The 15661-nt window shown below is 40.1% G+C and overlaps 1 protein-coding gene across 1 annotated transcript in view; it reads left to right on the forward strand.

Annotated features, from left to right (window-relative positions):
* Positions 1-15661, forward strand: part of fgf11a (fibroblast growth factor 11a) — a 125150-nt gene that overhangs the window by 90920 nt on the left and 18569 nt on the right. The window contains exon 4 of the mRNA XM_034236229.1: positions 1559-1662. Within this exon, the coding sequence (XP_034092120.1) occupies positions 1559-1662 (104 nt within the window). The remainder of the gene's footprint in view (positions 1-1558; positions 1663-15661) is intronic.

Below are 15661 nucleotides of genomic sequence, written 5' to 3' on the forward strand. Positions count from 1 at the left end.
AAATGTTGATGTGAAATTGATTTATTTTAATAGTAGCTGATGCCCCCAAGAATCTAAAAATTACCCCTCAGATTACATTTTTCATCTGTATAAGAGATCCATCATCTTGACAAACACGCTGTCATTTTAAGAATGCATTGAAGAAAAAAAAAAGCCTCACATGCTTCATCACAATGATGCAGGTTTTGTTTTTTCTGACCTGAACTCAAACTAAAATTGGTTGATTTTCAAGCTTAAATCTGTTAGTGACTTCATAAAGATGGCTAATAAGCGTTTCTGTTGTTACATTTGATTTTTGAGCTTACAAAAAACACTTAATTGGTCACTTGGCAGACTTGTGTCATGCTCAACCTAAAATATAGTAGTCAAATAAAGTTTGAAAGGTTATTAATTAAGGTCAAGTTTTGCCCAACACTCCTTAAGAACATTTTGGAAATACACAAACTTGCTTTTGTTCTGCTCTAATCTCTGAGTAACTGTCTGTCAATAAGCTTGGCATAAAGTATCAAAGCGGGCAGCACATTTTATTCACTAAAATAAGAATGATTGTCCATATAGTAGCAACAGGTTATGGTTTTATGTGAACTGCAACAACTTCCGACATAAGACGGCAGATATAGTTACTACTCATTAGTCTGAGTGCACAGACATACAGTAAGAGTGGTATTGATTCCATAACCAATTGTAGGCAAATCAGCATATTTGCAAACTTTGTGCTAGAGTTAAAAACTAAAACGTGTTTATTCCCACTTTGTATAATGTAATAATAGCCGTTGCATCTTCTGAAGCTGGTCTGTTTTGGTTGTAAGTCTCTTCCCGGATCCAAATGCATCATGGTAATGTGTGTTCATCATGACAACGTGACCACAGAGCAGCTGGCAGCCAGAGGCCGTTTTGTCAGTATCACTCAGCTCAGCGTGTCACATCCTATAAGGCACTGTTTTATGGCACACACTCCAGTGGTCTGAGAGGGATAAACACACACCTGCACACACACTGGCGAGAAGAGTAATGCATTCAAAAAGCCCCTAACATATTGCATGTACACATTCACAAACATCAGTGTGTGCTGCTCCAGTGACTGAATTGAAGTTAGTTTATATGGAGAGCTATGCACATATAAAAATCCAAGGTTCCATCAAACGGGGATTCGGTAAACAGCATTACAAAGTGCTGTTTACTGAGTCGGGACAGGAAATGAATTGAAAGCAGGCTCAGGAGTTGTCACTTTCTAATGTACTGTGTTCCTAAAGCTCTCTTTATCTATCTCTCCAGCAGGGGAATTCTCACTCCCGGCTTTGTCTGACCTGCGGTGTATTAGCAAGCAGACTTTATTCCTCCTAAATCTCCCACTCCTAATCCTACCCTGCTTCTCACTCTCTCTCCCACCCCCCGTTCTCGCCTTTGACAGATATACTGTACAACAGGGAGGATGAAATAGGAGACAGCTGGGAAGCTATTGTGTTTTTATGCATCGAGGAAGCACTGTGAGCGTTTAAGAGGGAGAATGATTGCTCGAACACCACTCATCCTTTCTCTGCTTTTCTTTTTCTTGCAGTGCAGTTCAACTTGATTCCTGTGGGGCTCAGGATAGTGGCCATCCAGAGCACCAAGACAGGGCTGTACGTCGCCATGAACAGCGAGGGCTACCTCTACACTTCGGTACGGTCAGCACATAGTACAGTATCGCAGTAAGCCTTTAAAGAGCGTGATTTTAATTCACCAGTCTTGATTGCAAAACTGCCACCCTTCCACATATGCATTAACAGCAACGTGTGCATTATAAATGTCAGTTGAAATGGAAGTCATTTCAAAGATACATCTTGTGTGGCAACATAACTTGAAATGAAAAAAGGGCACCATAATTCACACAAAAATACTTTCTCCATCTTGTAAAATGTGATACCAGCAAGTTCTGACTTTATTTATGTGTACAAATATATGTCATTTACTTTTACCAGGCTCCATTTTGCATGTATACTGTAGCCAATGTCAAGCAATACTACGCAAAGTAGATCACTATTTTAAAAATAGTATATTATCTCTAGCCTTTTTTTGGATAAAAACTAAAGAAAAAGAAAGATTATCAGCATAGAATTTCATCTGAACTTACTCCTTGTTAACTTCAGTTCCAGTTATAGTTCTTAATTCCTGTCATGGGCTAAGTTAAACAGCAAATAAAGCGTATTTTTCTAAGCATGCTCAGTATTTTGTAATGTATTTTAAAGCTGCATGTCGACTGAGACCGAGTCTTTTTATCCCAACCTGGTTCCTTTTTACTCACACAGTGGTAGGCTGATGCTGGCATCTGAAACTGTGGGTAAAGTCTGCCTCTGTGCATGGAACAGTTTCAGCTTTTGTACGCTACAACTTGTGGAACAGCATACGGTGCTCCTTGATGTGCAGGGAGAAGCGGAGTCTTGAGAGTGAGATGGAGGAACAGACAAAGAAACAGAACGAGGATCAGAGTGCACTCTATCAGCATGCAGAGAAAAGCGTTTTTTTTTGCCTTTTTCCTCTTGGCACACAGGCAAAGTGTGTGAGATCTTGTTTGAAGTGCATCGGTGCGCTCACTTCAAAGTCCATCAAAAGCTGCCTACATGCATACTGCCAGAAAACGAGCAGATACAGGAACAATGGAAACTCAGCCTGGAGAGAACACGCATACAGTGAGAGACACAAGTCTGCTGCTGCATGTACAGTATGGGAACATCATTCAGTTGAAACATGTACGTTCCCTAATGGCTATCCTTAATTTTAGTAGCTTCTGCCTTTGCCAACAAGGAATTGCAGTGAGACTTAACACAAGTCCTTTAAGTTCAAATCCCTTCCCGGTCAACAAATCACATAACATGACTTTAAGTAGTTGGCAAGAGTTCTTGAGTTTTATGTAACATGTGTTACTTAATGAATGTAGAATTTTTGAGCCTCATCTTGTAACAATAGGGAGAATTGAGCGTTTTTCAATTAGAGTACCTGCTAATGCTAATGCTAACTTTGTGCTCGCTTTTCGTAATGAATCGGGAAAGGCAACGTACAATGTTCTGGTACAAATAGTTTCCAAATAAACCCACATTGTATAATTCTTGTACTTCAAGAGCTTGTTGCTTTGTCTAAATTAAAGTAAACACAGACATTATCTCCGTTGATTAGCATGCTGTAGGCAACGGGAAAAAATGTGCATCTTGGAAGGCTTTCCGTTTTTGGTCGTGTACTATTGACCAATCACGTAAGAGCCGGCTTTGGTCGAATGCAGGCAAAACGAATCCCTGTGAAAAGCAAAAGTGGCAGAACCTATTGGCTGAAATGCTGTTTTGACACTAATCGGCTAACATCTTACCACCATTTAGCTAACCGTTAGCTTAGACCAGTGTTTCTCAAACTTTTTCATACCAAGGACCACTTAACCAATAAAAAAACACTCGCGGACCACCTAACTCCACAAATATAAAAAAACACATTGTTTTTCTAGAACAGATTATAAATCGCCTGAAAATGGTACAAACAAGTGGCAACATGTGTGATGAAGGTGTTGCGCTGGGCAATTTCATGCATTTGAAAGTTAAACTTAACCTCGCTCCATTGCGGAGATATTCCTGCGAGAGTGCGGAAAACTATATTTATTTATTTCAAATATGAAATGTTACCAATATACTCACGGACCACTAGGGGGCGATCACGGACCACCAGTGGTCCGCGGACCACACTTTGAGAAGCACTGGACTGAATACCTGAGATTCATTTATTTAAAATTACGGCATTTCCATTGTCTTCTTAACAGAAACAGTCCTGAGTAATTTGAACTTGCTAAAAAGTCAGAAGTAGCCCCAATCCATATATTACCCTAACTCCACCCTACTGTAACGCCATACCCAAAAAAAGAAAATGTTCCCCTAATGAGACCCAGAAAATGGTCCTTGCACATGACTTTTCCAGAGCTCAGAAACCCCCTAGACATTAAAAACCTTGCATGCGCACACACAGGCGCACGCACACACAGGATATAGAGGTTATAATTTCCCAGCCATTCTCCTGACAGAAGAAACGTGACCCATTTTCACTTGGGGGAATAACCACGGGGAAAGAGAGAGAGAGCGAGGGGAAGGAGAAAAAAGTACGAGAAAATCCCTCTGAGATAAGAAAGGAAGGAGGACACCTTAAACTACCTGCTCTGCTATTGTTCGGAGCAGCAGAGAGAGAGAGGGAAGACGACCGGAGAACAGAAATAGAGGATGAGGGCATGTTTTGCTCTGGTTGCCCTCAGGATCCCGGGAGAGGCCGTGCAGAGCCTTAACACCCTGTTATGCAACCGTTAGCGTGCAGAAAACAAGGTCCCTGCACCAACCCCTGAAGAGTAAGGGGATTTTTAGCATGCAGTTGAAGAAATAACCTCAATGTATGATCATGATTTGAACATACAGATATTTCTCTAAATATTTTGGTGCCATTTTAGGTCACAGGGACCACTTTCTTGTTGCTTCCTGTTGTGGAAACTGCTCTGTGGGGTTGTGGGAAATGGGGACTCTGTTGTTGTTGTTTAATTTCTTATGTGTGCTTTCTTTAAATATTCATAATGGAGGAGATGTTAGAGATAATGGCTGTTAGTGTGTGGGTGGTTCTTTGGTCTGCATTGCAGGGACAGGAGAGGAAAGCAAGGTATTGCTATTAAATCTGCTTTAATCAATGTTTTCATATCAATCATGGACCATGTTATGGCTTTAGTTCACTCTCACGGTTCTCATCAGCATTGTTACCAAACGGACCAAACGACAAAGAAAGTTAATTATTAGCTAACGAACATTGTGCAGAAACTAGCAGTTAAGAGTGAGATATTTTCTTAATTATTTATTCGAGAAAAGGTTAACAGAAAAGAGTGAACATTGGACTTACTGTAAGTTATGTGCGTGTAATTTGTAAACAAGCTATGATTTGCTTACAAGGCTTGTTTCTGCTGACTTCTACTGGATAGAAAAAACCCATATTAAAAAAAGTTCCAAAGTATACTGTCTAGAAATTAGGTTTATATATTCATTTACAATAATCACATTTACAGATTAAGTATATTGTGCTTCAAGTCACTGGTTAGTTATTTATTTGACGATTTATTTCCCGAACCTAACTCAACATTCATTTATAATGTTCTCCTGATTATCTTGATGAAAAACTAAATAAAGCAGTAGTATGAAAGTTATTTCTATGACACAAGTCTGGCAATTACAACCTTATTTACTTTCTCAGACTCAAATCAAGGTTTTTTTTCCGGCATCATCAGAAAAAAAACACATAACCGAGGAGAGGAGTTTCCTCGTACCTTTTTGTTGCAATAACAAAGGCTCACCTCGGCTGCGGCAGTGTTCCAGTGGCTACTCAGCATTAATCTTTCATGGGCTTCTGTGGCAGGCGTGTGTGTGTGTGTTAGTCCTTCTGCAGCTACACACACACAAACACATCCAAGCAGACAATTACAACACTTATTTAACGGATTTGAAAATGAAGTACTCTCTCCCAGCTGTACATTTGCCAGTAATGGCTCAGAGGGAAGAGACAGTAGTTTTCCAACTTGGCCTTCATTTATCTTTATCAGTTGCATCATTCTCATTGAAAGCCCTTTGGTGTTATTTTCTTTTTGTATTATCTCCAGTAGTTTCTGTTTTTTTATGTTCTCATTTATATGATCTGCTCCGTTTGCAGCTACAACTCATTTCTTCCACGAGGGTGACTGAAATTCCATCTGATTACCCAATGTAATTTAATCAATCAACCTTTTATAAATACTCCCAATATTTGTGACCAAAGTTAACAACCTGAAACACATCAACACACTGTATTATATGTGAAATGAAGTTGATCATGTGTTCCACTTTGTGGTTTAATCTAGCCTGCAAAATGCTGAATGCTGTAAGGGAAGTTCTAAATTGCTAACAGTATGTGGACTTGTTGAAAAAGTGGGGAAAGCCTTGTATCACCTTTGATCATCATATTAACAAGTCAAAGGCACCTCTTCTAGCAGGGGGAAATTAACTCCCGCCATGAGAAAAGTCCATCAAAAATAAGCCGAGTACACAATAAATACCTCCTGTAGGTACATTACGTTTGATTGCACAGTGGTGTTTCCCCTGCAAACACACAGCATGAATTATTGATCACATGCAGGCAGGGTATCTCCTCAGCTCCCCTCTGTGGCTACGGGTAACTAGTTGACACACACACACAGGAACTACTTTGCGGAAGAGGGATGAACTTTCTCCCTCTCTTGAGAAGTTGGCAGACAAACATTAGCGTTAAGCTTGAAGGATCACGCAAGTAAATGTTTCGTGCTTATTTTAGAAATGGATCATGGAACACAAAGTAGCATGACTGTCAGGGGTTTTCTAGAAAAATATATTATGAGGGCGCTAACGTCACTTACGGCAAAATTCCGGCCCCGCTCACATTCCAGCGAAAATAATGCATTAGAGCGAAGCGGAAAACAATAGTTTCTTCATTTCTTAAAGCTGCTGAGTCATATATTGCACCCAAACAACAAATACATCCCAAGTTACGGTTTCTTTACTTCCTCTACAGAAAAAAGGACGATAAAAGTGTCTTGTCTTATTTTTGGAGTAATTATATATATATACCGTTTTTGACTAACAAAAATATCGTTTTCTGGCATCACTTTAAATCCAGGGAAAATCTGCATTTTGGTGTGAAGGTGCCCACCGAAAGTAAGAGGGGGCAGCGCCCCTGTTACCAGGTTGAGACAAAACCCTGATTGTCATTTTGCCCTTAGCCTCTTGTTTCAGGAGGATAAGACAAGATGATGATACAGAGAAGTGAGTCACTGCAGAGCATCAGTTTTTCTGCATTAGAATGTACATGACGGAATTGGACTCTGAGTAACATGTGTGACCTTCCCATACATGCAATCACACAGCATTCATATCCATATAGCACACAAATATGAATCTGTATTCACGGCCGGGGCTTCTCAAACTCCTTGAGGATAAGGGGGGTGGCAGGGCAATTTGATTGACAGGACAGGCTGGGTCTTACCACTAGTAATAACACACAGGGCAGATTGTAGTCGCTGTCTTGAGAGGAGGAAGATGGAAAGAGAGAACGATGGCCTGACAGCCCTGGACTCGTACGAACATAACGTCTCCGCTGGGAGCAACAACCCCAGCCCTGCCTCAACACACTGTCTCACTTGTACAGCTTTTACTCGCCTGTCAGTCTGTCTTGCTCCCTGTCCTGACATTTGTGTCTGTTGGCCTCTCTTGTGGGTTCGCCTCTCCACCATCACTAATACATCCTCCCTTGCTTTTTGTCATTCCCCCAAACCTATTTTATTCAGAATATATATCCCTGTCTTGATGCCTCCCTTATCTGCTGTCCTTGTCCCGGCTCTGTCCTTTACTTCTCCGTTCCCTTTTCCCCTTCCTCCATTTGTCCGTAGCCTCCAGGCCCTGAAACCTTCACTGTCAGCTCCCCCCTCTCCCGTTTTTATTCTTTCCACTCTTTATTTCACCATTCCTTTAACTGCACCCTGTCTATACACTGAATAAGACAAATCCACTTTCCTCAGGGTGCCGTCCTTATCTATTTTCGGACATAATCCATTCCTCATAGTGGCAATAGATGCATTTTTGTTTGCTTTGACCTATTATGAAGTACATTTTGACAGTTTTAGATTGTTATAGGCAGTCAGGATCCTGACCTCTCTCTCCCCCTCTGACATCTCTCCCCTGAACTCTCCACCTTGCCTCCGACCTTTCTCCCATATGCCCCAAATGGTCTTCCTGGACTCTAACTAACACACACACACACACACACACACACACACACGTCACTTTTCTGCCATCTCCGCTGAACACTTTAACTTATTGTTAACATTTTAAACTGTATACCCCGGTTATCTTTTTGTTGTTGTTGTTTGATGTGTCACACTGTAGGACCTCGAAAAACGATATTTCTGGATGTACAACATGTAGAATTCTTGACAATAAAGCTGACTTTGACTTTTTGACTATAGAATAATGACAGCATTGGCTCACTATAAGTCAAATCTTTCACTTCGCAATCCTGTCACCGGGTACGATTTCCAGGAAAATAAAGGCTCAATTTATTGAAGTGTGCCATCTATGGTGCAACCAAAACTGGAAGAAGATAGCGTTTTTGTCTTCCCCGGTAGCTATTCCCATTTACGGTAAGCAGGTAGTCTTGGCGGACATCAGTAAAATCACTTTTAAAATGCTAGAGGGAGAACATTTTGCCTCGTTAAATTAATATGAACTGAAACAAATGTATGTGACAGCGTGTTCCTTCACATTTTTGATGAAGCATTCCCCCCAATGTCAACAATCAAGTCTTGTTGGATGATGTCTTGGCTTAGGCCCGTCCACACGGAGACGAAAACAAAAACAAAGTCGATATCAAGTCCACACGAAAATGCTCAAAACGCTGTAGTACATATGCCGGGCCTGTAAGTGGCCACAAAATATACCAAAAGCAGCGAATAAGACCGATGACGATTATTATTATTATTATATTATATTATTATTGTTGCTGATAGTTGTGGTAGAGGAGCTGTAGATTTTGCACTAAAATCTGTATCATGGTCAGTAGCGTCTGGAGCACGAACGCAATCCTGTGATCCGCCATTGTTGTTGTTGTTGTTGGCGAAACGCATCAGCAATGACGCGGGGGTAAGTAGGAGAGGCGGGGCTATGGCATCATCGTTTTCAGGAAATTATCGTAACACATGGAGCCGCAAGCGTTTGGTCCTCAGACCCTACCCACTTTGGGAGCCGTTATCAAAGGGTATCAGATTCGGGCTCCGAATCTGCATTTCCGTTTCGGCCTCGTGTGGACCAACCGTCTATACGATAGAGAACGTTAACGGATTCAACTGATATCGTCTCCGTGTGGACGGGCCTTAATCAGCAAAACCCTCTAGGTGCCAGAGTAGAAACAGCTGTCCCAGGTGAATGTTAATTGTAAGGGCATAATGCAGCAAGCACATGAGACATGTTGGTGCCATGCTTTTGGATAACATTCTGTGGCACAGCTCCAGGTACAAGACTCATTCACTGATTAAAAATGTGAGATGGACGGAAGACGATGGTAATACGAGCGAAGAGCTGATCTGGGGCAATTCTGGATAAGGGGTTAAATGACTCCCCAATCAGAGGGTTGGTAGTTCAATCTCCAGCCCCTTGAGTCAACTTAATATAGTTTAATTGAACCAAAAACTGGACCCCAAATTGCTCCCGTAGGCATGGCCAACGGTCTATCGATTAGCAGTGTTTGGATAAAAGTGAAACGTAATCTTTTTTACGTCAAATCAGTCCATTTCCAGTTGAAAGTTATGTATTCAAAGTTTCTGATCTGGGACAGCTGTAGTGTAAAAGAGGAAAGTACGGGTCTCCTTTCTTACAGTCCTTCTGAGTGACCTACATCTATACACTTAAACATTTCACTTTGCCGCAGTTCAGCGATGATAACACACAGCAATAACTGAAGCCTTCCTCCGTGGTGATAACACTTGTGCGGATCTGGATAGCCCAGCTGTAAGAGGACAGATGTGCTGTGTGTATCCATCTGTCTTTACACATCCCTAACGGTACACACCTCTTCATCTTTCCCTCTCCTCACCTCTGCAGTACCTTTGTTCATCCGGTCCCCGTACATTATTTACATTTTTAAATGATGGGGTGGAAGGGAGGCAGAAGCACATAACATTTTCTACCTCTTTTCACATAGGAGAGACTAATATAGCTCCAGGAAGTGTATTGATAGTATGTTGGAATACCTAAGGAGGCAGTACCAATGATACATGCACACTTCTATTCAGACTGTGCTGTCTCTAAGTTAATTGACAGACATGATTAGTTATGTCTAACGCCCTCCAAATCTCAAATAACTAAAGGGCACATAACAATAATTTGTGTCATTTATCCATTGTGTCTCCAGAAAATCTGACACAAGGAATGGCTTTTGAGGCATGGTTATAAATACATGGCCCAGTTCTATGCAATGGCTGTGGAATGCTCCTGCTGCACCGGGGCACTCCACAGTAGATCGGCAAAGGTTAATGGCGGTGGGAAACTCCTTGTCATGGCTCCATTGTCTGAGGCTCTGGGACCCGCTTACCTGTGGGCACCTCCTGAAAATTGCTTTCTGATAAAAATAGTGCTCAACTGCGGACCTGGCCCACTTTATTAGCTGTGGAAAAGCCTCCTGGGTAGAGAGATGGCAGCGGAGAGGGAGGTAGGAGTGATGGCTGGATGGTCGGCTTGGTATTGTACACACATACACACACTCCCCGGTGCAATTTAGCTACCCTCCACATCCCCACAAACACAAATGTGCAGCCAGGTATAAACAATCTGACAGCGGCAGAGAGACATAATTGGGCCGGACTCTGATACCCGGGACAAGCTCCGGCCAGACTCTACCCAGTTAACGGGGGAAAGTTGGGCAAAGTAAAAACTTTACTCTGCCGGCTGACATTGTGGATCTGCACTTGGAGGATAAACAACCATCTCTCCTTAATCTCCACCAATACTGAGAAGCATTGGTGGGGCGGAAGGGAGCCAGAAATACAACCAATTTTCATGTAGGAAACACAAATATAGCTGCAGAAAGTCTATTGGTAGAATGTTGGGATACCTCAGGAGACAGAGATACTTCCATTCAGTGTGTGTTTTACTTTTTTGGGGAGAAAGCTGTCTCTAAATGAAATGTTAAAGACATGATTGGTTAGCTTTAGGGAAAGATCAGGATTTGGGTTTTGAAAAGGTTGATTAGGTTAAGGCAGGCCCGTGCACAGATAGACCTCAATGGGGGTTCCAGCACCTGCCCTTTTGCCCTCCTATTAAAGAAGTGCCCATTTTCGAATTACCCTTTTTTTTTCAAAACTCACCTCTGACAAGCCTTTGCTGCAAGAAATGCATTCTGATTGGCTTAGGCACTTCTGTGTTACGATAGGCTAAGACACTTCTGTCTGGTTAAACCTTTGTGACCGGGTTACATGTGCACAAACAGAAATTCATTTAATGTAATTTATGAGTGTTTTAACCAACTTTGGTCATGGATTTGTTTTAAAAACATACATTTAAATATCTCACTGTCACAAAAGTAGACATTCTAGGTATATTTTAATTTCTTTAGTAATTAGCTCACTTTTATAAATATGGGCCTCTGCCCCTTTAACATCCTCTGCACATGCCTGGGGTTAGGGTTAACAAAAGCAGATGCTGTTACAAAAACATTGTATTTTTGGCAGAGCTGACCTTTGGCCATCTGAGGTTATTTTAAATGTGCTATATAAAAAACTTGAGCTTGACTTGTAGAAATTAGGAGCTCAAAATTGAGGACGCTAATTCCATTTTCTGAATTGCCATTGAAGGATTTTAACTGTTTTGCCCCATCCACTGTGTTTAAACTTCCTGTCATATTATAAAGTGCTTCTTTAAAAGAGTAAAGGTGCATGCAGACAGTTATGAGACAGCCGTTAATGGGACTAAAATACATTTATATAAGCTGTGTGAACTTATTGTCCCATTAGCTTCAGGGCTAATACGATTACAAGCCTGTTGGTCGAGATAGCTTTTTGTCCTCTTCAATAAAACAATTTATTGCAGGAAATGATGTACAGTGTCAAAGAACAGGAACAAAATGTCAGTAGGGAGTACAACTTAACGGCAGAGAAAGTATAACGAAGCACAGGAAGCTGTCTTGACTGAACGGTGCCTCCATGTCCCAGTTGTCTGTTATAGAGCGCTACAGGAATGACTCTTAAAATGTGGAAATTACCTTTTTTGCACATCAGTTTCCATTGCCTCAAAGTCAATTGTTTTTTTAAGGGTTTTTTGGTTAGGTGCCGGAAATAAAGTCCGTGGTTAACATAATCCAAAAACCAATGGAAAAATCCAATTGGCTTTTTTGTCCAGGCCACCAGGAAGATGCTAACTTCCAGGTTAAACGCAAATAAAAAGTATTATTGTAGTTAACCAACAACTTATAATGAACAAGAAGTCCCTGGCTACATCCCAAAGTTCCTAAACCCCAACATTTCCTCCATCTTCCTCATATTCCATTATGGGTTCTTCAATACCTCATTGTTTGTCTATCACATCTTGCACTGTTTTTGCTTTTTCTCTATCCTCAACATATAAAATACCTTGCTGCTCTTAAGCAACATCAGAGAGGATGGGGAGATTTGGGGCAGGAACAAGAGAAGGCATATTTGTGGAAGAGATGAGAAGGAAGGATATTGGAATTGTGATTGGTAGAAAGGTGAAGGAAGTGACTGATGAGACTGGATTTCATAACAATGTAATGTGGCATCGACATAGATGTGTGTTGACAGAGCTACAACTTTTCCAATAAGCTGAGATGGTAGAGCCCTGTTCAGCATTCTGATCAGTACAAACAATCCATAAACGCACATGCATATGTGTCATGTGAAGATTTATGGGATATGAAACAGATATGTGTAGAAGTACGGTACACTTTTTACTAACAACTATTTCCCCATGGGTGTAATTGTTCTTTATACTTTCATGCTGTGCCATTTTGCTGACATATCTAACAAAGCATGTTATTTGGGATGAAGTTACCACATCCATCATTACGCTGTGTTCTATAACAGCGAGCTGTGGAGACTGGCTGAGGGAAGGTGTGTGTGTGGCAGTAAGTGTGTGTGTTCTCTTCACGATATTTAGTTCATGGGTTTTCCTGCAGAGCTAGTGTGAAGAATGGGTCACACTATTAATGCAGGGCTGAGGATATACTTTTAAAAGTTAACTTCTGTTAGCTAGTGAAAACAGACCCACCAAAATCATGCTATTCAGAGTTGTATGAGTGTCATGCTGATGAAGGAAGGTTCGGCAAAATGCTGAATTCACACCCATGGGAAATTTAACAGTGAATATTTCTACGTAAAAAAAAATTGGTCCACACAATAAATATGCTATTAAATCTTTTGGGCAGTGTTTTACTTTGCTGACCATTATCATGATTGATCCCTCTCTTTCTCACACACACACACACACACACACACACACACACACACACACACACACACACACACACACACACACACACACACACACACACACACACACACACACACACACACACACACACACACACACACACACACACACACACACACACACCCCGTCACATATTGACGGACGGTCAGGGACCCTCCCCGTCGCTATATTACGTACAGGGTACCCCTTGCCCGTCAGGCTTCTACGGGCAGGGCGTCCCATAGACCTTCATAGACCACGTGATCAACAACAATGGCCGACCTTCGTGTTATTCTCGGTGGAAAAGGCCTATTTTAAGGTTCATTTGGCCATTAAAATGCATTTCGATGTCATTTTATGCGAGTAATGAGTTTTTATTTCTGATTATTTGTGCAGTACATGTACATGATGTTTAGTTTGCTAGTTATGACGAAGATTACTTCATGAATGTGTACACATTCATGGTTGCTGACGTTTTTTTGGTGGAAATGTGTTTTTTCACAGCAAAGTCACCCTCTGTACTTGGACTTATTGGGAGAATCTAAAGGCAAGAACATCCCAAATATTCATTTAGGTCTTTATTTTAGACCTTTAGTGTTGCCGTCTGTGAGGAAAATAAATGGGGCTCAGAGCCTCGTATTTTTTAAATCTTTTTTTTTCCTTCTAATTTGTTATTCTTCTCAAAATAGCACACTGTTATTTACTCACCAATAACACACAATTATCCTTGCTTTTATTTATTGGTTTAATTCCATAATCTCTGGCTTTTTTGGCGTTCGTCAGGAACTGAATTTCAAAATAAAAATAACCGGAAACAGACGTAGGCATTTCGAGCGATTACCCAAGATCCTCAGCTACGCTGATTGGATGTTTTAGCCGCAATGCATGCTGGGATTTGGTGTTTATATTATATGAAATCCGGAAAACATTTTAAAATAATAAAATAATACTTAATTCCGAGTGCTCTTGCTTTTCTCTTTGAAAGTCATTACATAACGGCATTGTAATACACGGTTCGGCTGCATTGTATATTACAGATCTGCCGTAGTTCTTTATTTATAGAGCCCTGATGAGAAGACCTTTGGAAAAACTGAAGAAATGCCGCCGAAACTGAATACTTGACGTGGATCATAAATATTTCAACAATTAAACAACATTTTCAATTTCTCTTCACACAATACGTCTCCTTGCCGTATCAACACTAATTCGGCTGACTTTTACATTTGATATAATTCATAGATAGGTTATATTTACACCATAACGGTGCACAGCTGATATAAAAGGACTTGTAGTTTTTAAAGATATTACTGATTTGAATTGGATTGCATTTTGAATGTAAGAATGTAAATACTGAGTCTGAAATAGTATAGCAATATGCTGTAAAATTATGTGTAAGCATGAATAAAACTACACATCTTCAGATGTTGTACATACAAGTGTCCAACACTAATAATACAAAGTTATTATGGCTGTGTGTACCTTGTGTGCACCGCCTAGTGGTTAAAGCACGTTATTGAATTATTGTTTTTATGTGTTATATTTGATTAAAAAAATATTAAGAGTACATACTTTCATAGGGGGAAAGTAGAAGGTCTGTAATAGAAATATAGAATATAAAAAATCAAGAAGATACTATAAGTGATCTCTACAATAAAACAGTTTAGTGCAGAATGTACAAAGATATTAATAGGAGGAGGTGCAAAACAGAAAAACGAATTAACCTTTATTTAAACATTAAATAACAGATTAAGGTCTTCTTTTAAATAAGAAAAAAACGTTGGGGGTATCTATCTACAGATAAATATTAAGCCTGACAAAGTACTTAACGTCTAATATATTGCTTTCCTGCAATGTTAACTATGTTGAAGCACTTATTTTAACTGATATTATACATATGGATTATACTCTTATGTAGATAGATAGAATAAGAAATGTGCAGAATATGACAGTTTAATGGTGGAGGGACACACATATTGATAGATGTCTTGTAATAAACTGTTGATTGCATAACTATACCGTAGTTGTGTATATGATATCATATGTCAATAAACCTTTGAAAATCTTGAAATCTTGAAAGGGATGTGCAAAATAGCCATAATATACAGTCTTTAATGAACTATTAGTAGAGAATAACGAGTAATGAATATACTTTATTACTCGTTTCCATTCATGTCAATTGCAGATACATGTTTAGTCTTCTCAAGCACCAACTATCAAATATCTCTCCTGATTGTTGGCACTTGACAATCACCTTACCTGAATTTTACTCAGGTGTAACTAAAGTCTGATTTAAGGGTTGTTTATATTTCACATCATTAATCAGAATCTGCAAAGTAACTAAAATAAGTGTAGTGGAGTAAAAATACCAGGTTAACCTCTGAATTGTAGTTGAGTAGAATTACAAAGTATCAATGAGTTGTCATGTGGGTATATATTAATGCTATATATTAATGCTGCGCATTATAGACAGCGATTTTCACCCATGTATTAATTATTTGTTTTACATTTGATAACACCAATGTGTTTAATACTGGCAACTTCTAATTGTGGGGAAAACGTTCAGTAGAGACGTCCCATAGAACATTTTGCGAAACACAATAGTGTAGTGTATAGTTCTGGGGGGGCGTTCGATTCCAGTT

This window comes from Gymnodraco acuticeps, unplaced genomic scaffold (genome assembly GCF_902827175.1).
Source record: "Gymnodraco acuticeps unplaced genomic scaffold, fGymAcu1.1, whole genome shotgun sequence".
Taxonomy (NCBI): domain Eukaryota; kingdom Metazoa; phylum Chordata; class Actinopteri; order Perciformes; family Bathydraconidae; genus Gymnodraco; species Gymnodraco acuticeps.